The following is a 25,991-nucleotide window of genomic DNA, read 5'->3' on the forward strand; positions in this document are numbered from 1 at the left end:
CAGCGCGAGTTGTGATTGGCCACTGCTTTTCCGCTTTCTGCTTTTCCGTCAAGATGTGAACGCGCCCTTATAGTGCGATCCCATGATGCGGAATTAGCGCAATGAGGAATTGGCGGAACGCTCGTGATTGGTTTAGAAAAGACGTATCGACGGAGCGCAATTGACGGAATGCTTGCGATTGGACGGACATCGTTCCGCCAATTCCGCATTGCGTATACGTTCCGCATCATGGAACCGCGCCATTAGTCTCAGCCGTCTCAGTTTCTCTCTGGTTCTATAAATGTAGTCTGTGACTGCTTGTGCGCTGTAAGTCACTGTAAGTGTGACAAGTTTTGTTAAATAAGTTTGGTACGCAATCGTTATCAAAGTAGAATATATTTTCTAATTATCCCCTTATACATGCTATTGAAATATAGTGTGGCTCCTAGTCTTTCCCATTTCTTGGCAGATAAACTTGTCGATCTTAGTCGAATGTTTTAAGCGAACTTTTATTTTTTTTTTGTCATGGCTGATACATTCGAGTATATTTACAGCCGGATCGTGTCAGTGTGCGGTGATAAATGGTGGTACTCAACAGTTCGTTGAGAGCTGGTGAAGTTGCTAGTGTCTAGCAACGTGAAACATGGGTGACGACAATAATGGGCAGACGAACGGGTGTCGATGCGAAGATAGACGCTACTACTAGCGAGCTGGAAGTGCTTGTCGCGTGCTCGGAGAAGCAGGAGGGTGAGAAGGAAGACGAGGGGGAGGGGAAGGAGAATATATACAACGGAAGATCCGCGACGAGAATGGAATCGCGGCACCCACGCAAGAATCGTCTACGTAGCATCGTCGGGATATGCCTATTCCTCGCGCTGACTGGGATCATTTACCTGGGCTACTTCTGTCCGGATCACGTGTGCGCTTTGACCAACCGCGAGATCAGGGAGTCTATTGGGCTATCAGAGAGCCTATCCATCGCCCCTGGATCACCTGTCGCTGGTTCCGCCGCACTCTCTTCAGTTTCCATCGAGCTTGACAGAAACGGTCTGCTCTCGGTGCATCCCGCTTTCAAACTACAGAGCATCCAGGGTAGTCTAGGCTACGATGACATCTTTGCCAATGACACCTTTCAGTTTGATATCAATGCTCACGATGTTATGGTCTTCCTTCACATACAAAAAACAGGTACATAGAGAAAGTTCCAAATAACCATATCACAAGATAATAAATTTAAGTAATACAATCAATAATTTATTCTTAAATAATTTAGAAAAACAAAAACACTTTGTATTTAATCTTTAGCAGCATAATAAACAATAATTAAATAAATAATAAAAATAAAGCCATTGACACTATAAAGTTAGATTGAAGAGATTATAATGTTAAAATGAACAGATTATAAATGAATAGATCAAGTAAAATAAAAATGTGTGTCGAAATAGTGTAAATACAGAGACAATAAAAAGCTATGTTAAAAGTCAGATAACAAGTCTGTTCGCACTGCTTGAAATCTCCAACAATTTTTGAACTTAAAATGAGATAGGATACATTTGGGTGTTGAAAAAAGAGAAAGAAAAGATGCTGAGTATAGCAATGCAAACAGACCTAATGTAATAAAATTATAAATAATCAGAATCTTATTTTTAGACTGTATATATAAGAACACAACCAATAAGAACTAGAAATTAAATGCCTATAACGGTCGAAGCTGGATCTTTCATGCTTAAATAATTCAATGTGAATTATATGTACATATGTATATGTATGTATATATACCATATTTGTAGTCATTACTATATATGTACATGCATATGTACCATATTTGTAGTCATTCAAACTATAATAAAATTATAGTAAAAATGTTGCCACCAAATCGAATAATAAAACCAAGCAAGTCCCAAGAATCAATAATGAAAAATTCTAATAACTAATTCGTCAGTTAGAGGTGAGAATTATACAAAATTCAAATCCAAGTTTGTGACAAAATGTCCAAAAATTGTGGAAATAAAAAATTAAAAAATAAGTCGGTTACATAAATAGTTGGTTTTATAAGATTAAACAATTAAATAAACTAAAAAAGAATATTACAAATTAAAAAGAATTAGTTATGAAATTAAAATCATGTGAATAACAAAAGAATGATTAAATTAGAAAAAATAAAAAATAATTAAAACGTAAATCAGGAAAAATTATAAATAATTTTAAAACTTAGTGTCTGTTATAAGTATTCAAGGTGGAATAAGTTCATTCATTCATTCATTCTTTATTGTAATGCATACACATATATACATAGCAAATGGCAAGACAGTAAAACTGCTGTTACAAGTCAGCCAGTAGCTAGATTATAACAAGGTATCACACATTTGAGACAAAAGAAACGTAGTAGTCTAACACACTGCGTATAGCATAAGCTTGCAAAAAACAAGCATAGTTAATTTTACTTTTTAAATTAAGTTAAAGTTAATGGTCTGTAAAATTAACTTACAATTATACGGTAAAAGTTGCACGAATAAGAAACTAATAGCGTTTTTCACTGGCAGAGCTGATGCGCACTCAGTGCACTTTAAAGCCGTTGTACAATCGATATAAAAATGTACGTTCAATAAAAATATAGAAACGAATTAAACCGCGAAATCCTCAATATATTTTATTGTGGTATTTGATAAAATATACATTGGGTATTTTTTATTAATTGAGATATCTCACTTTTACATTCAAATTAAGTTAGTATAAAACAGCTTTAATATGCATTGAGTGCGCATCAGTTCTACCAGTGAAAAACGCTATAACTCACAAGAAGAATCCCAGAAATGTTTATCAAGTTTTTCGATGCAATTTTTTAGGTGATTGATAATAATGTTGATTATAGGTGAATGATAATAATGTTAATTAATTGCTAGTAAGACATAATAATACTTAGTAATGTCTATTGCTCGGTAATTCCTACTAAAGTTGGTGAAAAAGACCGTTAGTATTGTTTAATTTTATTTTAATTTATTTTAATAATATTATACATCAAATACGAAGAAGAACGTCAGTATATATTATATTCATTTTAAATGAATTTTATTTCAGATAAAATTGAGCGCCAATAACTTTCAGACTTTTAACACAATCAATCTGAAACGCTACTAATCCCCCCCCCCCTAAATTAAATTAGAAGAAGTCTAAAGAACTTATTTAATAATATAAAAAAATAAGTATCTGTTGCATCCAAGATATCTAACATTATTCTTGTTTTGTTCAAAGGTGGTACACTATTTGGCAAACATCTAGTGCGAGATTTAGAATTACAAAGACCGTGCTCATGTCAACGACGACGCAAGCGTTGCTTCTGTTTCCGTCCAAATCATAACGAAAATTGGTTATTCTCACGATACTCTACCGGCTGGAAGTGTGGATTACATGCGGATTGGACCGAATTAACAAATTGTGTTGATACGGAACTCAATAAAATTGAAGGAGATGGAATTAAGCGCCGTTACTTTTACGTAACTATCATAAGGGATCCCGTTGCAAGATACCTCTCCGAGTTTAGGCACGTACAAAGAGGTGCTACATGGAGAGGTGCTCGTCATTGGTGCGGAGGTACTCAAGCAAATATACCTCAGTGTTATGATGGTCCTAATTGGAAAGGTGTTACCCTGGAAGAGGTAATATGTTCTGATTCGTTTTACCTTATATAGCTTTTATTATTAGTTGCATTGAAAGTCTGTTTTTTTTTGTATTTGAGCATTTATTTCAATAATAAAATGTGTGAATACCTCAATCAAAATGTTTGACCTCGGAAGCTATTTTTCTCGGACTTTTTCTCACTTTTCTGGAAGAAGTTGAATTCCGCGACGACAAAATAGTCTGTCTTTCAGCCAATCCATTCAACAACCTCATTTTCGACTTTACCGTAATTATGGAAGTGTATATTTTCCAGAGCGTGTTGCATCGATCGTAACAGATGGTAATCACTTAGTGCCAAGTCCGGAGAATACACTGAGTGCGGGAGAACCTCCCATTTGAACTTCATCAGTGTTTGTTTCACAGCTATAACAACATCGGGCCGAGTGTTATCATGGGGAAGAATTAACTTTCGGAGATTTGATGCAATTGATGGTCGTTTTTGCATCAAATTATCATTCAAATGCTCCAATTCTGATTGTTTTGTTCAATTTCAACAGCTCATAATAGCCGGGAACCTCCTTGCCTCGCAGCGCTTCACGAATTATTCCTCATGGAAGCGAATTAAAAGTATTCGAAATATCTAACGAGACAGCGACGACCACGCGATCCGCGCGGATCTCCTCATCCACCCACTCCCTCGCCATATAGCATCCACGGTTGACCTGTTTGCCCTGAAACCATACTGACAATCGGAGAGTCCACCATTCCTCTATTCTCTAAGTGCGCCTGAAGTCTAGAATTCAGGATCCTTTCCTTTGTTACAACAAAGTAATGAACAAGTAGTGTTACGTGATATATCGAAATTGTGTTGATATTGTCGCGCATTTTCAACATCATGCCGAAGCTTTAGCTGATCTCTAGCTAGAGGATCTCTACTAGTCTCTGTGTTCTTACCGAATCACACTTTCGAGCATCCTTGCTACCGGCTCCGATTCCTAGGGCAACTGACTCCAGAACATTTTATTTTTTAAATCTAGCTCTTTCTCCCCGAGGAATAGCAGATTGAACCCCACTTCTGAAGCTATAAGAAATAAGCGAAAACATGAGAAAAATATCAGGACTCTAAAATTCGAACCGAGGCTTGATCTCCTTCATATTGGTAGACTTCCGTTCTGTCACCGAGCCACACAGCACTGACTCTGAATTTCTCTGTGCTTACTTCCTCTAAATTTCTTACAGCACTCTTTTTCATTTTGTACGCGGCTGTTTTCTGTTAGATAACTTTGTGTCGTGCCCTCTTCTATAGTAAACACATTGTACTTGTGACTTGTTAATATAAGCAAAGAAAGCAAATTAAAAAATTTGATGCTTTTAATATTTAATAATTAATAAAAAATGAGGAATAGAACTATTGATATAGTTTAGGAAATTTGGTTTAATAATGAGATTATTTTTTATATTTGTCCAGTTTATGGAATGCCCTTACAATTTGGCAAGAAATCGTCAAACGAGAATGCTGGCAGATCTATCGATAGTCGGCTGTTATAACTCTACTCTTAGCAAAACTGATAAAGACCGTCTAATATTGGCTAGCGCTAAACACAACTTACAATTTATGCCTTTCTTCATGCTGACTGAATATCAGAAGGTAATATGTTAAAATATACGCAATTTATTTTTATTGTTATCGTCATTATTACCGTTTCGTTGATAAATAAATTTGTCTACTATAACTTTTTATTACAATGCACATGGTATTTATCATACAAAATTTTTTATTGTGTGGTGTATCAACATTCAACAGTTGGTACTATTTGATGTCCTGGAGACGAGAGAGAGCGCTTCATGTGGCGTCGTGGAAAGAAGATAGTGACCCCTTTTAGAGTGAGATTTTATTTGTGCGTTTTTTGTCATACGATAAATGTGTACAGGACAGAAAGATCCCCCCCTCGGCTCTCTCTATCCTATAGGCAATCAACAGGCTTAAAAAATTTCTCGTACGACAAAAACGCACAAATGAAATCCCACCCTCGCACCGAGCACTTTTAAAAACCCTGTAAGAGGTCCCGGGAAAATTCCAACTGGATCTTGTTCTGGGTGAACAGACCTACAATTTGAAGGGAGTAACGACCCATTTGAACGCTTGGAACCTTGCTAAAATCGACCTTAAACTCGAAATTTGATCATTTTTAACATTAATCGGGCTGTATTTTTTAAAGCGTATATCGTAGAGCTAAATAAATTATTGCATCGTATTGAGCGATCAAAAAAACATACAGTACCACGTTTAAAAATCGAATTAAGCCATTTTTGCATCAAATCAAACATGTATTAAAGAAAATCGAAACTTTGATTTAAAAATCGTTCACTGGCGACCTCTAAATCTTAATATTTTTTGATAAAAATTTAGAGGTGTTCTTTTGGCGTGAAATGGAAACTGAAAAACTGATTTAAAAAAATTTTTTTTTTTTTCTTTTCAGTCTAATATACAGGATGTCCCATTTTAAATAATGCATTAAGATTTATCGAAAACTATGGTAGATACAGAAAAATATTTCAAACAAAAGTTGTATGATTCGGAGGGGAACATAAGAAGATACCATTGATTTAACCTTGAATGGCGTCGTCAAGGTCACGTCGGTTTTTTTAAATGGAACCTATTTTTCATTATATTTTCTTGTAGCTTACCTCAAGAGCTTTTCAAAACACTATAATGAAATATTTTTTCATTAAGTATTTTTCGAGTTATAAGACTCGTTTGGAATAAACCTATGGCTCCAAAATGTTATTGAGAGGGAAACAGTAAATATTTACGTAAAGTTAAACAGTCAATCCGTGAACGTGATGTAGATATAGCAGCTTACAATATTGTAAGTAATGTATGGGATTAAAGGAATATGTCCTTAACAACATATGTCAAGGTCATTTATGAAGGGGTTGACCTTATGTGAATATTTATCTATCAAAATTGATAATTATATCTTTTATATTTTACTTCATATGTATTAACAATAAATTTTATTCATATGTCAGGTGGGGCAATACACCTTCGAAGAAACATTTAAAATGCGATTTGCGATTGCATTTGAGCAGCACAATGCTACACTTAGTGCAGCCACTATGGCAACCCTCAGCACAGAACAATTAGACGCCGTACGTAAACTCAACAGCCTGGACCTAGAACTCTACGAATTCGCAAAGAATCTTGCTTTTCAAAGATTTAAACGGCTTAGAGATCGTGATCCACATTTCGTACAACGATTCCAACACCTTGGTGAATTGCCATCTAGGCAAAGTGCCACAGAATTTAATTGGGATTCTGTCATTGAAGACACTACGGATAACGAATGATGTGTGAGTATGTTATTAAGCAATTCTCGATGTTTTGCATTCGATATCAATCATTATTATGGATCTAAGAATCTGAGGGAAGTGCCCTTGAAACAGAATACAGGGTGTACCGGTAGAATCCGGACAATTTTCTAATTAAAATTCCCGTCATATAATAATTCGTCAGCTGGCAACTAGACGACATTCAAGTAAGCCTGATCCATTGGGAACAAAAACATAACTTCGTCATGGTCGAGCTGATTAAGAAGTGTCCAAAATATAATCGGAGAGCCGCGATTGCTGAAAGTCTTCGCGCTGGACGCACAGTGCCCGAAATAATAAAGTTCTTCAGTTACCCGAAGCCGACGGTTTATGATATTGCCCGTCGCTACGCAACTTCCGAAGGGTCCGAAGAAGGCTCTTATACGCCGATGCGGAAGATTCAGGTTAGGAAGAAGACCGAAAGGACTATCAATCTCATCGAAAAGGAGCAAAAATGCATTTCCGATGACCCTGGAATCTCGATTTGTCCTCAGAGAGCATCTGTCTCACCTTTATAATATAAGATGTGTATCTGAGGTTCTCATGAACGATCCGAGAGGTCATAGATACTCTTGTCTCCAAAATAGCCGCTAATTTCCGAATCGAGATCCCAGGGTCATCGGAAATGCATTTTTGCGTATAAGGCCTTCTTCGGACCTTTCGGAAGCCGCGTAGCGACGGACAATATCGTAAACTGTCGACTTCGAGTAACCGAAGAACTTTATTATTTCGGGCACGATGCGTCCAGCGCGAAAATTCAGTAATTTCGACTCTCCGGTTATATTCTGGACACTTCTCAACCAGCTCGACCATGACGAAGTTATGTTTTTGTTCCTTATGGATCAGGCTTACTTGAATGTCGTCTTGTTGCCGGCTGACGAATTATTATATGGCGGGAATTTTAATTTGAAAATTGTCCGGATTCTACTGGTACACCCTGTACTTTATACATAAATCACTGCATACTTATCTGCATAAAATTTACTAAAAGCACAGAAATGTACTTGGATAAGACCAAAGAAAGGTTCGAGAATCTTAGTGATGAATTTATTAAATAATACGATTGATTTTCTTTACGGTTGATTCCAAGATTATCGGGATCGAGCATTTTCTCTATTCAATGATTTCCTTTCTCAATACTCATACTTTTATTCTAATAGCAGGTGCGCGAAGTGAGAATATTGTTGTATATTTTGTCTCTCATTCGTTTTCTAATTCTAATTGACCATTTTAGTCACATGGAAAGTACGAATATTAAGAGAGCAACATAAGAGAAGCACAGGCAAGTTTGCTTGGAATAAAAGAAATTCTAAAATAAAGGAAATCGCTCATATAGTCGCAAAAATTGTCTATCATGAAGTACTCGTAAATTTTATAAAAGTTCTTCCATAAGTAACATGTCTTTGCTTATAATTGTACAGATAATCGCGAAATTTTTTACATTTATAACTTATCGAATTAAGGCCTTATGCGCAAAATAAAGTTTTTTCATGTATACATATATTAATATTTATTAATTTGTATATTTTTTTATAAGCTCTATACAAATATTTGGTTTTTTTATTTCATCTGTGAATTTTTATACAAACGGTGTTATGACACGCTATTATAGTATAATGTTAATACAATTAAACTTATATATATTGCATATAATTCACTATATTATATACAAGTGATAATTTTTTACAGTTAAAAAAAATAAAAAATGTTCTTTTAAAGACGAAATGAAAACATCATTATATAATTTTTGTTATTTTTTTATTTATAAATTTTACTTTATATTATTACCTATGAAATCTTGTATCTGTGAATTTCCAAAAATATATATTTTCAATACACAAAGTTTCTACCATTTTGATAGAAATTTGTTGAATATATCTTTTGTATAATCTAAATCACTGAAGATAATAAGTAAAATTTATTCTTAAACATAATATAAATAAAATAGGGTTTAAAACAAATGGGCCAAGTAACTGAGCTAAAAAATGATGAAAGAAATCATATTGTTACAACTCATGGCACTCCCGTTCACTTTATACGCTTGCAGCAAACTTGCATGCGGAAATAAAAGATATATTTTTGAACATTTTGCACCCAATGGGTGCATTCAGTACTACAACCGCTCATTGAGCGCTCAGTGAGCGCTTGCATGTTATTGGCATGTTTTGTTAGAACTAAAAATATACACCAATCAGATTAAGAATTCACTGAGCGCTCAGTGAGCGATCGTATTGAATGCACCCAATGCACCCAATGCACCATATTAGGTGCATCCAGAAGAGCAGAACACTCAGTGAGCTCTTGTATCTGATTGGCATATTCCATTAGAGCTAAAAATATGGACCAAACAGTTACAAGAACTCACTGAGCGCTCAATGAGCGGTCGTGCTTCTAGATGCAGCCATTGAGTGTTAAAAGCCTTCGCGGCGCAATATTATATATTTTATTGATAAATTTCAAATATAATTAGGAATAAAAGAAAGATTAAATTAAAAATAACAAAACGTTAAATGATTACAAATATGTGTATTAAGGAATTAAAAAATTAAAATATTAAAACGCTTTCTCCGTTACAGATTACATTGCAAGATAATAATATTCAGTAATAAGATGTGATGTAACACCTCTTCGTTAAAAGGCGAGAAAGAGTTGAATCCACACACAGCAAAGTAAAAATACATAAAAGTCAAGGAGTACAACGTCATTGGTTAGCATGTCTAACAAACAAAATGGAAAAGATACAAATTAGGAACAATGGAAAGGTAATATTATCTGTATTAAAAAAGGAGGAATTTATGTCGGTATGAAAAATAATGAATATAAATAAATACAGGGTGTCTCGAAATTTTTTGCCAAGTACTCTTCTCATACAGCACCGATTGTTGCGGAAAATTTTCAGGAATGTTTCTAAAATCTGTCATATACAATAAATTGAAAAGTATATTTAAACCCTCGTGAAAAAATTTCGCTGAAATTATTCCACGTTTTGGAACATTTCAGCGACATTACTGAAAATTTACTGACACTTCACTGAAAGTGAATTTTTCAGCTGACATACTGAAAAATCACTGAAATTCAACTGAATGTGGTGAGTGACGAAGCGATGGCACCATAGCGGTGAGGGATGAGGTATAATAGAGAGAGCTAGCTACAGTTGACGCGATCTCAGAACTTTAATCTGGGCTCTATTAATTAATATCTTGTTAACTATTGCGAAAATTACAAAATGGTAGAAGGCTTATCAACTCAGTTTAGTTCGCTCTATCTACACAAAAGCGCTTGGCAAAAAATTGCGGGACACCCTGTATATATCTATCTATACATATATTATATATACATATATATACACTATGCAAAAAAATAAAGGATTACAAATTGTTAGTCTGGCCTTCAAAAATAGGTAATATTTAAGTGAGTGTAACTTCATCAAGAATTAATCGTAACGAGATTTTTAATAAAGCATTTTAAACCTTGAAGTCTTTACTTTCAAGATTGATAATTGATATTTCGATCTGATTGACTTTTTATAAAGTTATGGGGATATAAATGAACATTCATTAAATCTAAAAATTTTTTTCAATTTACACCGTTGAATGAAAAGAGATAAATTTGGCCGTCTTCCACGGTCCCTTTCTCTTACTTTTGTCGATCATTTTGACACACGGATCGCACAGTCCATTCTCTATGTCTTTGATTTGTAGTTATACAGTTTGAATTAAGGATGTACTGGTCGTACAGTCCTTGCAAAGCAAATGAAATTTGGAAATGTATTAATATATCCATAATACGAAAACGAAACAGTTTTAGCTCCGGAATATTTAATTACAAACGAAATGAGAATCACTACAAACGATTGTAAATCACATACCTTTAAAATTGACAAAGGAGGATGTTAAAAAAGTCCAATTTTTGGGCCTTCTACGGATCCTTAGTTAACCACAAAAAGTTGTTTGGGATCACATAAAATAGTAAAAATAGTTTTATATCCCAGAAATGCGGGGAAAGTAAATTTTTTTGATATTATGTATCTCCCTTTGTAAGTCAAATTTTCGAATACCACGCTGAATTGGATATATTGCAAAGTTTTTCATGATAATTGGTATTAAAGGTCGTTAATGCAAAACAATAAAATGCTTGATCCACATAGGCTGCTTTCGGAAACATCATCCAGGTGCTTCTATGTATCACCTTATTCTTGTTTAACATTGGGTGAACAGCAAGGATAAAATGATACATGGGGGCACTCAAGTGATTTTTCCGAACGCAGCCATATTGTACAAAAAAGAAATTTCAGTGTGTCCAATGATAGAGAAAACCAAAAAAACCGAATCGGCTATTTTGAATTCGCCATCGATGTTTTCATTTAATTAATAGATTTGTAGTTAACTTATCTTACAGAGCACGCCGCTTAGAATCCATTCTGATAAAAAATTCGATTACCGCAACTCTACGTATAAGACTGAATGTCGAAGACTCTATTTTTTTCCCTATATATATATATATATATATCCATAATTTACCATTTTTTAGAACAGAATCATGATAAGAGACCCTTAATACCTCTAAATGTCAATTATCATGAAAAACTTTTGCAATACATCCAATTCGTGATCGTGAATAAGTTCTAGCCATGATGTAATAAAGAAAAGAGGTATGCTGTTACAAGAAAATGATTAACCAATAAGGATGCAATAAGGATCCACTATATCATAAAATAAAAACGATATACAATCTTGTGGATAGAGCATTATTATTGTTTTATCCTAACTTTCAGTAAAAGAATCTTGAGTACTATAAAAATACTTAGTGACAATTCTTGATCTAATTTTTATAGAAATTAATTTGAAAATCAAGAAGATATTTAGTGATGGATTGTCGACTGTGTTTAATAACGGGACAACTAATTGAGGCGAGGATGCATTAAAAAAATATGATACTTCCCTACATACGAAATATATTAAAAACAGCTGCAGGTGTGTAAACAGATCGAAATTTAGTGTTGGATTTAGATAAATAAATTCAATCATTTAGTCAAGGTATATAAGAATAAAAACTGAACTCCTTTCGAACAACAATGTAATTTATAAAATTAGTTGCAGAGACATTACTGCCTACGTGGAACAGATAAAACAACAATTACAAACTAGAATAAAGAAACATAAGAATAACATCAGTCAAAATCCATCATGACAATCTATAATTACAGAACTAAAATTTAATCAATAATTTAAGTGAAAATCGACCGAGAGATGTTCAAACACAAATAAAAGAAGAATATCATTATCAAAGTGAATCCTAATGCTTAATAATATTCATATGAGTATACAAATACAATTATCAATTCTATAGACTGTGAACACCATCATCGGTAATGATTATTCATAACTAATATAATATTCTATTCATCGATAATAATTATTATTCTTTACTAAAAACAATATCCGTCATCCATGGTTATTCGTAATCAAAAACAATTTCCGACATTGATAATGGTTATTCATAATCAAAATACTTAAAAATTGATATTTTATAAGTTACATTTTTTGAACAATTTCTTTAAAATTTAATGATGATTGTCTTCCCTATGAATAAAATCAACTTTTAATCAATGATTTTTTTTTTAGATCAAATTTTTAAGATATGTTACTTTTGGTCTCTGCTGTACACTCACTGTAAAGAAGAACTTCGTGATACAGACATCTAACTTGTGTAAGTTTCTCACAATATTTAGTATTTCTCACATCTATATACTATATAAATTCTTTCTTTTTTAATAAATGACTTGATATTACCCTTTTCCTATATATTATTCATAATTTATAGCATATTCATTTTGTTTGTTAAACAAAATGGAAAAGCTATACATTATACATTATACTCCTTGACTTTTATTTTTACTTTATGTGTCCACACACAGTTCACAGCTGTGTGTAGACTCAACTCTTTCTCGCCTTTCAACGAAGAGGTGTTACCGATATCACATCTTATTACTGAACATCATTAGCCTGCGATTCGATCTGTAATAGGGAAAGCGTTTTTATTATTTCCATATCTCTTAATTTCTTAATACATATTTTTATTCATGTTGTCTGATCATTGATTTCTTGCTTGTTCAATCGTTCAACGTTTTTGTTGTTTTTATTTTTATCTATTTTATTTATAATGTTTTCTTTTAAGTTCATCTTAAATTATGCGATCACGTACGGCTGAGGAACTAAGACAAGATTGAAATGTTCCGTTCGTTATATATTTGAAATTTTTTTTACGAATAAAATATTTATTTCATCTTTTTTTTGCTCGATCACTTGACCTATTTGAAATCCTATTTTAGAATATATGAGTTTGATTTTAATTTTATAAATAAAATAATATTAAGTATAAATAACAAACAGATTTCTCATTCTTAAAAAATACACAAATGAAGAGAATCACACTTTTTAATATATAAAAACATTGAATAATTATGATATTAACGATTTTTTTGTGTTAAATTTTATTTATAATGCGTGTATCCAAATACAAATATATATAACAAATACTGCTAATTAATGCACAAATATTCTAGCTATGTTATTAAAAAGGTCAAGTTTTACTTAAAAGATAAAAAAAATGCGCGAGATCTCAAGTTATCATCGATATACTATTATTATTTAGAAAACATGGGCAATAACAATTTTTCAACGTTTGATATATTTTATGTATACAATTCTTTGTATAAGCACATTTTTTATAATTAACAGATATATAGGTATCAAATTATACTTTTGTAAATATATCTGTGAAAGTATATATTTTTTAAAGAAATTATTTGCAGTGTAATTGAAATTTACATTTATGGAAGTGTTTTGTATTGTTCAAGTGATGAAACAAATATGGTAAGCCATATATTAACCGATGTATGTTTCCGATAGAAACATCTGAAAATGGAAGAAAAGAGTATCCATTTTTGATCGTTGCTTTGCACTCGTGAATGATCATTAACGGTCCTACATTCAGTTAATTTATACAACGTTGAAAACTACTGTTCATTATTTATAACATTATTTTACTGTAAGCAGAGTTCAACATTCAGATAATTACACCGTAATTATATTATCGAAAGTCTCCCTTATATATTTCATAAAATTATTTAAATTATTTTATCACAGGCCTACATAGTTTAATTAAACGATAGAGTATAGGCATTGGATGATGATCATTTGTAAATGAAAATTAATCATGCTACTTTAACAGAATTAGTATTGAAATTTCAGATGCAATGAAAGTGCAATAAGGCGACTGCGATGGGTTACCATTATAAATATTTCATATCATCCAGTCATAAAATAAATATAAAAGTTGTAGTAGTTTAGAGTAGTTAATAATTACTTAATAGATTACAAAAACTCTCTAAAAGATATAATAAAGGTCTTTCGAATGAATACAAATCATATGTATTTAGAGAGTAAGTTATGTAGGAAACAGAGTGCCATGAAATTCTTATATTCAAATATTAACCGCTAAAAATAGATAGTTATGTTACATTTAATACAATAAGACTTTGTTATGGCAAATAATATCAGGTAATTTAAAAATTATATTGTTTCAATCGAATGACCTATTTATATAACATAAATGCGTAATGTTAAGCGTGTGACACTATTGATATTAATTGTTTATATAGAACTAATATTAAGGACCAAAGATTTGATATGTTTCAGCAAGTATTGAGAAAGCTTGCAACATAAGCAGTTGTAAGAAACCTTTTAGATACGTCGTTAGATGAAAAGTTCATAATGTTGATGATAAGCGCCAGCAGTTACTTCAACATTTTTTTCTTTAGTTATTATTTTCATATTATAATTAAAGGCGCTTATCTTACTGTGATCGATTTTTATATCAGATAAAGAAAACAATTGAGAATATATATTTAATTATATTATATGCGGTAGTGTGCGGTTTATTTTGAAATGCGATAGAATTTTATAAGTCGAATATATATGCATGATCTCAGTATGTATGAATTTGAAAAATGTATTTGTTTACAATAATTGAATTGTTCTAACATTTATACGACTGATGATGTAAACAAAGATGCAAGTTTTCGATATGTTAAGGTTGAAACATTAGCTTTAATTATGATATGAATTTGAACCGATGAAAATAAATCTAATATTAAACAAGAGATATCCTAGATTCGATCAAAACGGATTCAATTTTCTGTGTGAATTTATATACGTATCTAATTCTGCAAATCGCAAACCGAAATCTTTTTCCAGGTTCGAATCTCGGCTGAGGCAATATTTTTCATAGATTTACGATTTTCGTTAACATCTAGATTATTAATACTCTTATAAAATTGCTTATTAGCATAAAGATATTAAATTGCTTGTCAATTTAATAAGTAATATTACTCTACTCTGGTTCTGAATTACGTTTCAAGACCGAAAAAGATTTCGATCGTGGTTTGTAGAATCAGACATGTATATAAATTCACCTAGAAATATTTAAACAGTAAGATCCGCTTAGACCGAATATAGGATTTTTCTTGTTTAATTAGCTTTACTATTTAATACAATATTGTTAGCGAAAGGGAAAGTAACTATGGAGAAAGTGTGCGTGTGTGAGAGAAAGAAAATTAACGAAATGCCATGACACTAAGCCTAATAAAGCGAACAATAGGCCTAAAGCCGTCGGTACCTTATTTAAGCCAGTATGTACATACTATACCATTAGTCGTTTAAGGTTTAATAAATCATTATGTATACAATGCATACATATGCACATATATATATATATTATATATTACTCAAATTGTACACACATATTTATGTGTGTGATTATATCTATTATTATACAATTATACAAAGATATGTGTAGTTATCGTAACATAAACATCGGATTGGAATAGAACTAAATTGACTCATTCAAACATTTAACGTTGTAAACCTCTTTTTAGTTTTAATAAATCTCAAGAATTCTCTCAGTTAGTTATATAAAATCTAGTTATTATGCATCTCTCTTCGTTTTGTAGAGAATAGATCGAAAAATAGATTCTCACATCTTTAGGCAAATCGTTTATTCCAAACTCCTCAATCAAATATATTATCATGCAATTGTGTTTGTGACATTATTTTTTAATACCATGTTATGTTTTTATACTATGTTGTAACTCACTGTTTACAATTTATCTTAGTTTAACGTTTAACTTCAACATTCAACTTAGCTTAATGTTTAACGAAACCCGAACGAGGAATGTTAGTTTTAACAATACATATTATTTTTGTTCCTATCATCCTGCTAGAGCAACGATTGTTCCAGCATTATTTTCTCGAAGCCTATTGGTGGAGTATAAATAAAATTTTCTAGAAATAGGTCCAGAATGGCTCCATCATCCACTGAAAGTTAAAATAATATAAATTATATATAAAAATCAATTGTCACACACATGTTAATTCCCAGTAAACGAAAATGGATTGAAATAAATTCAGATTTTCAAAAGTACACATTCGTAAACATTGAAATAAATCCTTTTCAATCTCAATGTGCATTTTTGTTCATTTATAGGAATTGCACATGAAACACATCTCTATGCCTTTCAATCTAAAAAAAAATTTCAATTCTTTGAATGCATTGTAAATATTGCTCAATTCAAAATTCTGAATAGGGGAAATGCAATTTTTCAATCCGATTGAATCTAAAAGAAGTTTTTCTATCCAACTGAATAAAAAAAAGCGAAAATGGATCATGGCTATATTAAAGTATTCAGGTGGATTCAAATGATTAAAATTTCAATCCATTTTAATCCATTCTCGTTTATATGAGTTATCCATTAGAACAATAAATACCATATAACGCTGGATAAATTCGTCCCTTTACACCTATAACTGGAGCATTCATGGGTTCTCCATTTAAATAAAAATTCAACTCTATATGATCGTAGGATACTCCCTGAAAAAAGTTTTTAATTATTCAAATGAGATATTGACTGTAATAACGATCTTTTAAAAAATCAGAAGCATTTTCTCTGATTTTTCAAGTTTAATTAATTTCTTCAAAATATATATATCAAACTAAATAGCAGTATATACATACAATGACATCTCCTTCCTGGACAGGATTTTGAATCTTGTGAAGTTCTTGTTCATTATGCCTTATGATACCATCAGAATCGAGCGCCCAACTTTCTGAGTCTTTGCCTCCTACAGCAACATTGAGATCCGCGTCTCTCCTGGCTAGTCCAATGCCCCATATACCGCCCTGCTGTATCTTCACTTCAAAATAACTTTTACTCTGAAGAAGAGGGGCATTCGTCAAGGCACCACCGCTTCCGCATATTCTTAGACCATTTTTTACTATTACTACCTCGTTTCCTGTACAAAATAGCATGGCAATTTATATCTTCCTTTTATCATCTTTGTACACATTGAATATACATACATATGTATATACAGGGTGTTCCAAAAAACCATTCAGCATTTATATGGTAGATAGTACACACCACGAAGTAAGAGAGAAGGAGACCCAACTTCGTGAAAGGAAAGTGGTCTTGATTCGTGACCCCTAATTGGGAGGGAGTCCGCTGAATGGAATGGATTTTTATGTTTGGGCGCCAATTGCAATTACCTGAGTAGTCCGGCCTTATCCAGCCTTACCAATTGCTGTAAGAGGCATTAATGAATTCAACAAAAAAAGTTGCATATATGATAGTAATTGATCTTCGATGGGAAAATAAATAGAACAGCATCTTCTTTTAACTTTGGTACTTTATGTTGCACCATAATTGTTGCATCATCTGCCATATAAAAACTATCTTCTCGGAGAATATCATCTTTTTCAAAATGCAACTCACAGATGCGACTTTTTTTGTTGAATTCATTGATGCCTCTTGAAGCAATTCTATTGGCACACCGACTGTTAAACATTTCAGGACCACTTTTTCAGCTCGCGCGCTATCTAGTTGGGTCTCCTTCTCTCTTCGTGGTGCACACCATACTGAGTAAAAAAACCTTTGTGAACATAGGTCGAAAAATTCAACCGTTTCTGAGATACAAACATTTTTGTATGTTAGCATCATGAATAATTTTTGCTTCTACGTGTCGTCTGCGATGTTTACCTCAATGTTTATAAACCGTGTTCTGTATGTTCTTATTCAATTTCTATACATACTTCATAATAGAAGATAATTACCGGCAATCAGTCAGATCAACTGGTAATTGCGGATTTTATTGGGTGATTACACAGGTTGTGCTAAAAATGTCAGCGTATTACTCTAATTAAGAAATCGCAGATATGCATTTTTTATGATCGTGCTAATGGAAATGCCTCTATTGCGCGACGTTTTTACGCCGAAAAATTTCCTAATCGAAGAGTTCCTTATCGTACACTAGCTGTTTCATCTTCACCAACTTTGTGAATCAGGTTCGTTTAGAACTCGCCATCGAGACTCTGCAGGTGGACTTAGATCTGTATTGATTCTCCGATACGGAAAATCGCATTTTAAAGATAATAGAAGAAAATCTCGGAACCAGCGTAAGAAGGATATCTAATGCTGTAGGAATCATGATAAAATGTTCACAGTAGCTACTCGTAAATACTGTTCGGTCAAAGGTGGATTGGATGTGGTGGTCCAGTTGCATGGCCCCCCCCCTCGATCTCCTGATTTAAATCCCTTAGACTTTTTTTACGGGGATATTTGAAAAGTAGAGTGTATTCTTCGCCAATAAATAACATAGAAGAATTACATGACCGAATCCAGCGTGCTTGTTAAATAATTCGATCAATAATTGGACCAATGTTTTAAAAAAGCCACTGGCATTTAATACTCTATTAAATGATCCTCCAAATTTTAAAGCCAGGTTAATGGTTTTTTGAAAAAATTCAAGAAACGGCATAATATTAGATGTATACGTATCCATGGGGAGAAACTCTCTGCTGATAAAGATGAAAGCGATAAATTTTGCCAAGACTTTTTACAATACGTCACAGAAAAACAAATACCATTAAATACAGTATACAATGCAGATGAAACTGGCCTCAATTGGAAAATATTAGAAACAGAACATTGGTCTCCAGTACAGAATGTACAGTTCCAGAAAGGAAAGCACAAAAGGACAGAATTACACTAATGATGTGCACTAATGCTTCAGGAACCCACACACTTTTTCTGGACATCCAGGGGACTTACAATAATGTTATTCTGTATGAAAAGATTAATAACTTAAATATCCCAAGAAGATGTAAAAGTGTGAAAAACCTGTTAGACGTCAGGTTAGTTAATTTTTACTTTTCGGGTAAATTGTATGCAAAAAGAAATATTCGAAAGGATTTACCTCAGGGGCTTATTTAAAGTCCACTCTTCCCTATATGTATAATTCACATTGAATTATTTAATCATTAGAGATCTAGCTCTTCGAACGTTATGGACTTAATATATTAATATATTACTCTCGGTCCTCGGGGCAGAACGACACTTCGTTTTGCAAATTCGTTTATTTCGTGCAAGAACGCGTCGAATGAGCCTAATTTCATCAAATTTGGTGAGGAAGATAAAATTCTTATAAACATAGTAAGAATAGACCAAGCATGTCCTCTACTTTGAGATATGAAGATTAAGTAGAAAACAACAGAAAGTAGATACTGTGTAGCTCTCTCTCTCTCTCTCTCTCTCTCCTCCCTCCCTTTCTCTGTTTGTGTGTGCATAGTGAGATACAGTCACGTGACATAGGACCTTAGCAGAAAGGCTGACTTATAATCTTAACAATCCTTGCTTTCCAGCAAGGACACAGTCAGACACTGTGTAACACAGTGAGTCGTTTCATCTTTGTTTAACGTTGGCAAACAACAAGGATAAAACAACTCACTGTATTACAAGAGGTGCGTTCCGTATCTTGCATGATGCGCATTATGCATCCATTGTCCTTGTTTAACATTTGGTGAGCAACAAGGATAAACGATGCATTATGCACATCATGCGAGAAACGGAACGCACTCACAGTGTCTGACTATGTCCTTGCTGGAAAGCAAGCAATGTCTTATAACTTAAGTCTTATGTCTTTTGCCTGGCTAGGTCCACAACTTTGCTTTAAGATGCCTTAAGCCATAAGTCGAAAGAGATTAAGTGACAGTAATTTTTGTCTTTAAACTGTTTTTGCGCAGTCTTTAGGCTTTAACTGTTAGACTTAAAACCCAATTCTTACCCCGGATCTACAATCGGGTTTTAAGCCTTAAGTCATAAGAAATGAGCGAATCATAGTCGATTATTCCCCTCGGATTCGACTGTAATTGGTCAATTTCTTATGGCTTAAGTCTTGAAACATTTATTGTAGATCCGGACTTACGGCCTAAAAGCATAATGCCCGTATTCATAGTCAGGCCTTATATTTAAGGCTTCCTTAAATTTATCTTTAGATGCTCTACGAATTATTTCATTGGCTACTGAGCATCTAAAGATAAATTTAAGGAAGCCTTAAGTACAAGATCTGACTATGAATACGGGCCTAAGTTCTGTGGCCGATATCGTCACTTACAACTTAAAGCTTACGGCTTACGACCTCTTAAGAGGTAACACCTATGTAAAATTTAAAAAAAATCAATTTTTTCCTTTTAAAATATACCTTAGGGTCTCAAAAATGAAGTGCAAGTGGTTTTATTGCGATACATAATTTTTTTCAAAAGTTATAGGCTCCTAAAAATTCGATTGTTAACTTAAAAGTATTCACATTCAAAACTTTAAACGCGTTTTTCTCAAAACGGTATTTTTAATCTATTTACTTCAAATTTTAACAGTATTTAACAAATCATATTTTCTAAAGAAATAGAAACTTTTTTATAAGAGAGAGAAAGAGAGATTACCTGAGAACTAAAGATTATTTAAATTTACCAAAAATTACCTTAGATTACCCAAAATTTCATTTGGATTGCCACTGAATTAACTAGCCCTTGTACAAAAACTACCGCAGTAATCAACCCCTTGAATAAAACATTCCTCGCAATAAAAATGCAGCATTTTGTAAATGCACTATTTTAAAATACTATTCTCTTATAATCTGACTCTGCCACACTCAACTATTTCTCTACTTTTTCTCACATCCTACTTTCTCCTTGTTAGAAAAACAAAGCTACAAGACACCCTTTGTCCGTCTCTACTTGATCTTCATGTTTCGAACCTCACGCTCAGTCTAAAGCTGGCGGCACACGATGCTTGTTTTCTTGCTAGATTGTTAGCTAGAATAAATTCTTGCCACCGTATTGGCTACGATGCTGACACTGTTAGTATCGCAGCCAATACGATGGCAAGATTCTAATCCAGCTAGGAATCCAGCAGGAAAACAAGCATCGTGTGCCGCAGGCTTTATTCTCATTATGTTTATGAGTGCTATTTGTGTCACTTTACCTTTATCGTAAAACAAGGATAGAATGACATAAATAGCGTTAATAGCGTCTCCCCAAACGCACCTTTTGTCATCACTAACAGTTACCCATGTGAGTCGTATCCAAGGCGATGGGGTTTCGTTCCCGTTTCGGTGCCCGAGTCGTGGCAAAGCTGAGACCATGGAAACAGTTTCTTAAACAGCAGAACATCGTTCGCAATCGTTGGGGTTCACGTTCACAGTCACTTAAAAATGCGACGTACACGACATCGTAAGTCGAGAGAGAAGTTTTCCTTTTCCTCTTTATTTTTCTTTTCAGTTTGAGTCGATTCAATATTTCTGTTATTTAGTGAGATATACACGGAATTCATTCGTAAACTCACCGTGCACAAATGCGAGACACTATTCAAACCTACGCATACAGACTACATGAAAATGGCTTCCACTCCGAAAGATCACAACCAGCCTTCAATGTGTGGTATTTATTTAGCGATTCTTCTAATCATCTTCGCGTTTAACGGCAAAAATAGTTTTTTAAGATGTTCGTTGGTTTCACGGCTTGACGTAAAATTCGCGTTCAGAAGTTAGATCAGGTTAGTTAGATTGAGCTGCGTAATGGCTAAACGAACAAAATGATGCGCGCGCACGAATATTTAACTTTTAAGGCAGTATTCATAGTCGGTTCTTATTTCAAGACCGTCTTAAGGCTACGTTCCAAAACGTCCTCTCCGAGGAAGATTTTATTCTATATGCTATAATATACGTTATGTGTACTATATATTTCGAGTAAAATTTTTCTCGGAAAGGAAGTTTTGGAACGCAGCCCAAGTAATATTTTAAGACGCTAATGCGACCTTCTGATTGGTTCGTGACACCTTAAGGCTGAATTTAAGACGATCTTGAATATAAGAACGGACTATGAAATATGAATATCGGTCTATATGTAATAAAGTCACTAGATTTCTAAAGTAGCGCAATTGATTTCAGAAATACTGCGTCAAAATGCACAAAGTACACTGCCCGTCATTAAGTCATATTATATTCATAATGTTACACACAAAAAATATAGATTTTGTAATAAATATTACATATATATAAATTATTTATTGTATATGTATATAACATTGGTCGCGTTCAGCAGACTCAACTGTTGCGGAGCGATCAGTGAGCTCTCGCTGCTATTGGACGATCTAAAAGAATACACCAATAGCAGCGAACGCTCACGGATCCACTCCACAAACACTTGAGTCTGCTGAATGCGACCATTGGCTGCGTTCAGCAGAACGTTCGTTTTGTAACTGTTGGAAGTTTCCTTCGCGCTAATTGGATCATACTTTTAGATCTAGAAGAATGGTCCTATCTCAGCAGACAATCATAAAACGGTTGCAAAACTGTTGAGTCTGCTGAACGCAGCCGTTGTCAGCGTGTGATAAAATAAAACAGACGCTCTTGGGCGAGCGAGAATCGTACAGTAAGAGGGAGTTGTTCCTACTGCGCCCGAAGGTAGCCAAAACGCATACGTACGTCGCTCGGCTTTTGTGTGCGTGGCGTTGCGCGGCTCAAATCTGGTAACACTGATTTAGGGCTGACCGTGCAAAGGTGAACATTTACCTACATATATATATATATATGTGTGTTCCTTTACGCGTTTTGCACACGTCAAGTTCGATACTTCAACTTCATCATATAAAGAAATTAGACATTCATGTGATAACTTGATTTACTAAAGAACCATCTTAATAAGTATTTGTACGTGTCTTATTATAGTTTAATAATCTAAATTATAATAATTTAAATTAATCCTTATCCTACAAATCATCGCTGTAAGATAGATTGAATAATTTTTCAATTATGATATTTTTATGTGCATAAAACAACAAAAATTTTACCAAAATGGTATTTATTTATATTATACAAGAGATTGACGAATATAAGACGAGTTTATATTCGACTGGGATACAGCATCTGTAACAAAACGATTTGAATTAAACATTTCTGTATATTTGTATATCGGGACTAAGATCATTACATATAAGGATATTCTATTTTTAACGATCACCTCCAAACTTTTCTTTAATTTTAAGTAAAAAATTTTAGACAGAAGTTGCATGGTGTGGAAGGGAGCAAATAATGGTAAAATCAACTTCTAAAAAATCGATTTTTCAAGATTACGTAAAACTTATTGTTATTTACATTCATATATATACATATATTTTTTTTTAAATCAGTAAAGTTTGTAGGAAATTTTTAGTTCAGCGATTCAATAAATGTTTATATAAAGTATTACAACATAAAATTTGTATTAGCTTACAATCCTGATGCGATGACCCATAGCCTTGGCCGGTAGATTTCTCTTAAATTTAGCACGCACCGATCCACTTGCACCGTGAGGCCGAGTCACTTTGCCCCAAATGGCTCTAACTTTTGTTTTTTTCGTAGTCTTTCCAGGTACTGGAGTTTTATTCTTAGCCTGAAACAATTTCATATGTAAGATATCTATTGATAATCTCTCTCTCTCTCTCTCTCTCTCTCTCTCTCTCTCTCTCTCTCTCTCTCTCTCTCTCAATAGTCTTATTAAATAACTGCTTAAGTAAGTTCTTAACATTCTAAGTACATTTTTAGCAATATAAATTATATTTTCAATCATATCTGAAATAAATTGATTTAATAAAGAATATATATTATATTATTCAAAATATCTAACTTTCACTGTTGGTATTCTCTATTGTATTTGATGTATTCATACATAGTTGTTTCTCAAGTCTTAATAACATTTATAAATTATATTCTTAAATTAATGTGAAACCAATATCCTGCTATCATAAATTTTATAAAGAGAAAATATTATTAAAAAGAAGCAAAGAAATTTTGGCAATATGATTCTATAAAAATATTTTATATGTATGTCACTAGACTTACAACAATAGGTGTAAGTAAGCAAGTTTTTCCTCTAAGTTCTGAACTAATTAACTGACATTAATTTATTTTAAGCTTTAAACTTTATAGTGATTTGGTCAACTTGCTTAAAGCTTATGCTGATTCTACAAGTAGTCGGAAATCTTAAGTTTTAACCAGTCTTAATCTAAATAAGTAATTATGATTTGTTTGCATCTACGAGTTGTTGTACAGCGAATCATTTAGCTCGACTATGGAAAGGAATAAAATCGAATTTGGTCAGTCTTAAGAAAATCAGTAGTCTTAATGATTGATTGTTGGCCAACTTCACCAATTCATCAATAAGGGTATATCTACACAAATTTACATAGCCGCATAAATGTATCCATAAAGAAAATTATCCAATCACATTTTACATGCATCTTTATAAAAGAAATGTGATTGAATAATTTTCTTTATGCATACATTTATGCGGCTATGAAAGATTGTGTGGATATAGTCTAATGCTAATTTTACAATGAGTCGGTAGTCTTAAATCTTATCAGTGAAGTTGACTAACAGCCAACTTGTACGACTAATGCTGATCAGCCAATTTCACAGATTAAGAATAAGACTTCTGACTACCGACTCATTGTACAATCAGCTTTAGGGATTATAATTAAATTTAATGTCAAAAATATTTCTCAGTGAAAAATGTTAGTGTAAACCTCAACAAGACAAATGCTTATTATGTCTGTACACACAAGACAATTTATGTTATAAACAAGCCTTACTTTATATACATAGACACATCGTTTTCCTACGTAGAAATCAGAGTCTTTCTTTGTGCCGGCTCCTTCAACCTTGAGTAAGGCAGTGTGCTCGTGTTGATTGCGTAATCCGCGTTTATAACCAGTGAAAATTGCCTTTGCATATAGACGCCCATGTCTTTTGAAGGGCCTCTTCCTCAGTGGCGTCTCCTCTGGAGCGCCTTCCTTCATCTTGGACACTTTGGCCTTGCTAGTCATTTTCTAATAAAAATCTAAAGATATGATGTAAGCATCAATGTCACGTAAAGCGATCTTTAACATCAAAAAAGATAAAAAAATACTGAGAATAATAAGTATACACTGAATGGTGGAAGAAACCCAGATGTGTACTATTACACATAAAAATAGTAATTAAAAATTGTGAGAAATTACTATGCGTAAAACTCTAAATATTTTGTTAAACATAACGACTGATAAGTGTGCACATGCAATTTCTTGTGTATCATGCATTTTATTAGACCGTAAACGCTAAATGCCACATGAAATGGATCATGATAATCCGTTGGAATCGCTGAAAATTAAGTGAGATATAACAAAACGAATAGTCATAAATTAATCTGATGTAACGTTACACAAAATGTTTTTATTATTTTTGCGAAAGATTAATTACACGTACAGAATTTTTATTATTAAATAAGGAAATCCACTATTATCAAAACGTACCGGACATGTACCACGAACTAAGAGAACAATGATGCTAACAGTGTCGTCAACTCTCGAAAAAAAAAAGCTAGCTTGCTAGACTAGGGTTGCGTTCGGAAATACCACCCAAGTGCCCTCGAAGTGCCGTCGAAATGAATTCCGATCGGAATTATTCCGTTTTCCCTAGAAAACATAATGGCTGCGTTCAGCAGAACGTTTGTTTTGCAACTGTTGGAAGTTTCCTTCGCGCTAATTGGATCATACTTTTAGATCTAGAAGAATGGTCCTATCTCAGCAGACAATCATAAAACGGTTGCAAAACTGT

The 25,991-nt window shown here is 33.2% G+C and overlaps 3 protein-coding genes across 11 annotated transcripts; 1 reads left to right on the forward strand and 2 right to left on the reverse strand.

Annotated features, from left to right (window-relative positions):
- Positions 1–258: 258 nt before the first annotated feature.
- On the forward strand, positions 259–14,238 carry Hs6st (heparan sulfate 6-O-sulfotransferase). 7 transcript variants are annotated; one of them, XM_018449306.1, is made up of 9 exons: positions 259–316; positions 534–1,167; positions 3,232–3,635; positions 5,066–5,245; positions 6,631–6,951; positions 9,546–9,731; positions 11,804–11,942; positions 12,063–12,337; positions 12,594–12,757. In XM_018449306.1, the coding sequence occupies exons 2-5, from the start codon at positions 639–641 to the stop codon at positions 6,946–6,948; spliced, it is 1,431 nt and encodes a 476-aa protein (XP_018304808.1). In that variant the 5' UTR covers positions 259–316; positions 534–638; the 3' UTR covers positions 6,949–6,951; positions 9,546–9,731; positions 11,804–11,942; positions 12,063–12,337; positions 12,594–12,757. The 7 variants fall into 7 exon arrangements, with proteins under 7 accessions (XP_018304808.1, XP_018304807.1, XP_018304811.1 ...); XM_018449305.1 differs by having other exon boundaries at positions 292–348; XM_018449304.1 differs by lacking the exon at positions 259–316 and adding an exon at positions 14,223–14,238 and having other exon boundaries at positions 333–1,167; positions 12,594–12,678.
- A 1,570-nt stretch (positions 14,239–15,808) lies between these two features.
- On the reverse strand, positions 15,809–21,951 carry LOC108723497 (SPRY domain-containing protein 7). 2 transcript variants are annotated; one of them, XM_018449311.1, is made up of 4 exons: positions 21,406–21,510; positions 17,044–17,321; positions 16,797–16,899; positions 15,809–16,346 (listed from the first exon to the last, which is right to left on the reverse strand). In XM_018449311.1, exons 1-4 carry the CDS (start codon positions 21,413–21,415, stop codon positions 16,249–16,251), a joined length of 489 nt encoding a protein of 162 aa, XP_018304813.1. In that variant the 5' UTR covers positions 21,416–21,510; the 3' UTR covers positions 15,809–16,248. The 2 variants fall into 2 exon arrangements, with proteins under 2 accessions (XP_018304813.1, XP_018304812.1); XM_018449310.1 differs by having other exon boundaries at positions 15,813–16,346; positions 21,429–21,951.
- A 1,252-nt stretch (positions 21,952–23,203) lies between these two features.
- Positions 23,204–25,746, reverse strand: RpL35A (ribosomal protein L35A). Of its 2 annotated transcripts, none has more exons than XM_018449301.1 (4): positions 25,688–25,746; positions 24,989–25,236; positions 23,632–23,790; positions 23,204–23,285 (listed from the first exon to the last, which is right to left on the reverse strand). In XM_018449301.1, the coding sequence occupies exons 2-4, from the start codon at positions 25,220–25,222 to the stop codon at positions 23,262–23,264; spliced, it is 417 nt and encodes a 138-aa protein (XP_018304803.1). In that variant the 5' UTR covers positions 25,223–25,236; positions 25,688–25,746; the 3' UTR covers positions 23,204–23,261. The 2 variants fall into 2 exon arrangements, with proteins under 2 accessions (XP_018304803.1, XP_018304804.1); XM_018449302.1 differs by lacking the exon at positions 25,688–25,746 and adding an exon at positions 25,641–25,664.
- Between the last annotated feature and the right edge of the window lie 245 nt (positions 25,747–25,991).

This window comes from Mycetomoellerius zeteki, unplaced genomic scaffold, assembly GCF_001594055.1.
Source record: "Mycetomoellerius zeteki isolate Tzet28-1 unplaced genomic scaffold, Tzet1.0 scaffold242, whole genome shotgun sequence".
Lineage (NCBI taxonomy): Eukaryota > Metazoa > Arthropoda > Insecta > Hymenoptera > Formicidae > Mycetomoellerius > Mycetomoellerius zeteki.

Excerpts from the sequence above, each read along its gene's own strand:
- RpL35A (XM_018449301.1), bottom strand. The coding sequence starts at position 25,222 with ATGACTAGCAAGGCCAAAGTGTCCAAGATGAAGGAAGGCGCTCCAGAG. Across the intron at positions 23,791-24,988 it reads GATGTGTCTATGTATATAAA|GCTAAGAATAAAACTCCAGT; the intron begins GTAAGGCTTGTT and ends AAATTGTTTCAG. Across the intron at positions 23,286-23,631 it reads TGGGTCATCGCATCAGGATT|ATGCTGTATCCCAGTCGAAT; the intron begins GTAAGCTAATAC and ends GTTTTGTTACAG.
- LOC108723497 (XM_018449310.1), bottom strand. The coding sequence starts at position 21,531 with ATGTTCTGCTGTTTAAGAAACTGTTTCCATGGTCTCAGCTTTGCCACG. Across the intron at positions 16,900-17,043 it reads TCCAGGAAGGAGATGTCATT|GGAGTATCCTACGATCATAT; the intron begins GTATGTATATAC and ends AACTTTTTTCAG. Across the intron at positions 16,347-16,796 it reads AATTTATCCAGCGTTATATG|TGGATGATGGAGCCATTCTG; the intron begins GTATTTATTGTT and ends TTTAACTTTCAG.
- Hs6st (XM_018449306.1), top strand. The coding sequence starts at position 639 with ATGGGCAGACGAACGGGTGTCGATGCGAAGATAGACGCTACTACTAGC. Across the intron at positions 1,168-3,231 it reads CCTTCACATACAAAAAACAG|GTGGTACACTATTTGGCAAA; the intron begins GTACATAGAGAA and ends TTTTGTTCAAAG. Across the intron at positions 3,636-5,065 it reads AAGGTGTTACCCTGGAAGAG|TTTATGGAATGCCCTTACAA; the intron begins GTAATATGTTCT and ends ATATTTGTCCAG.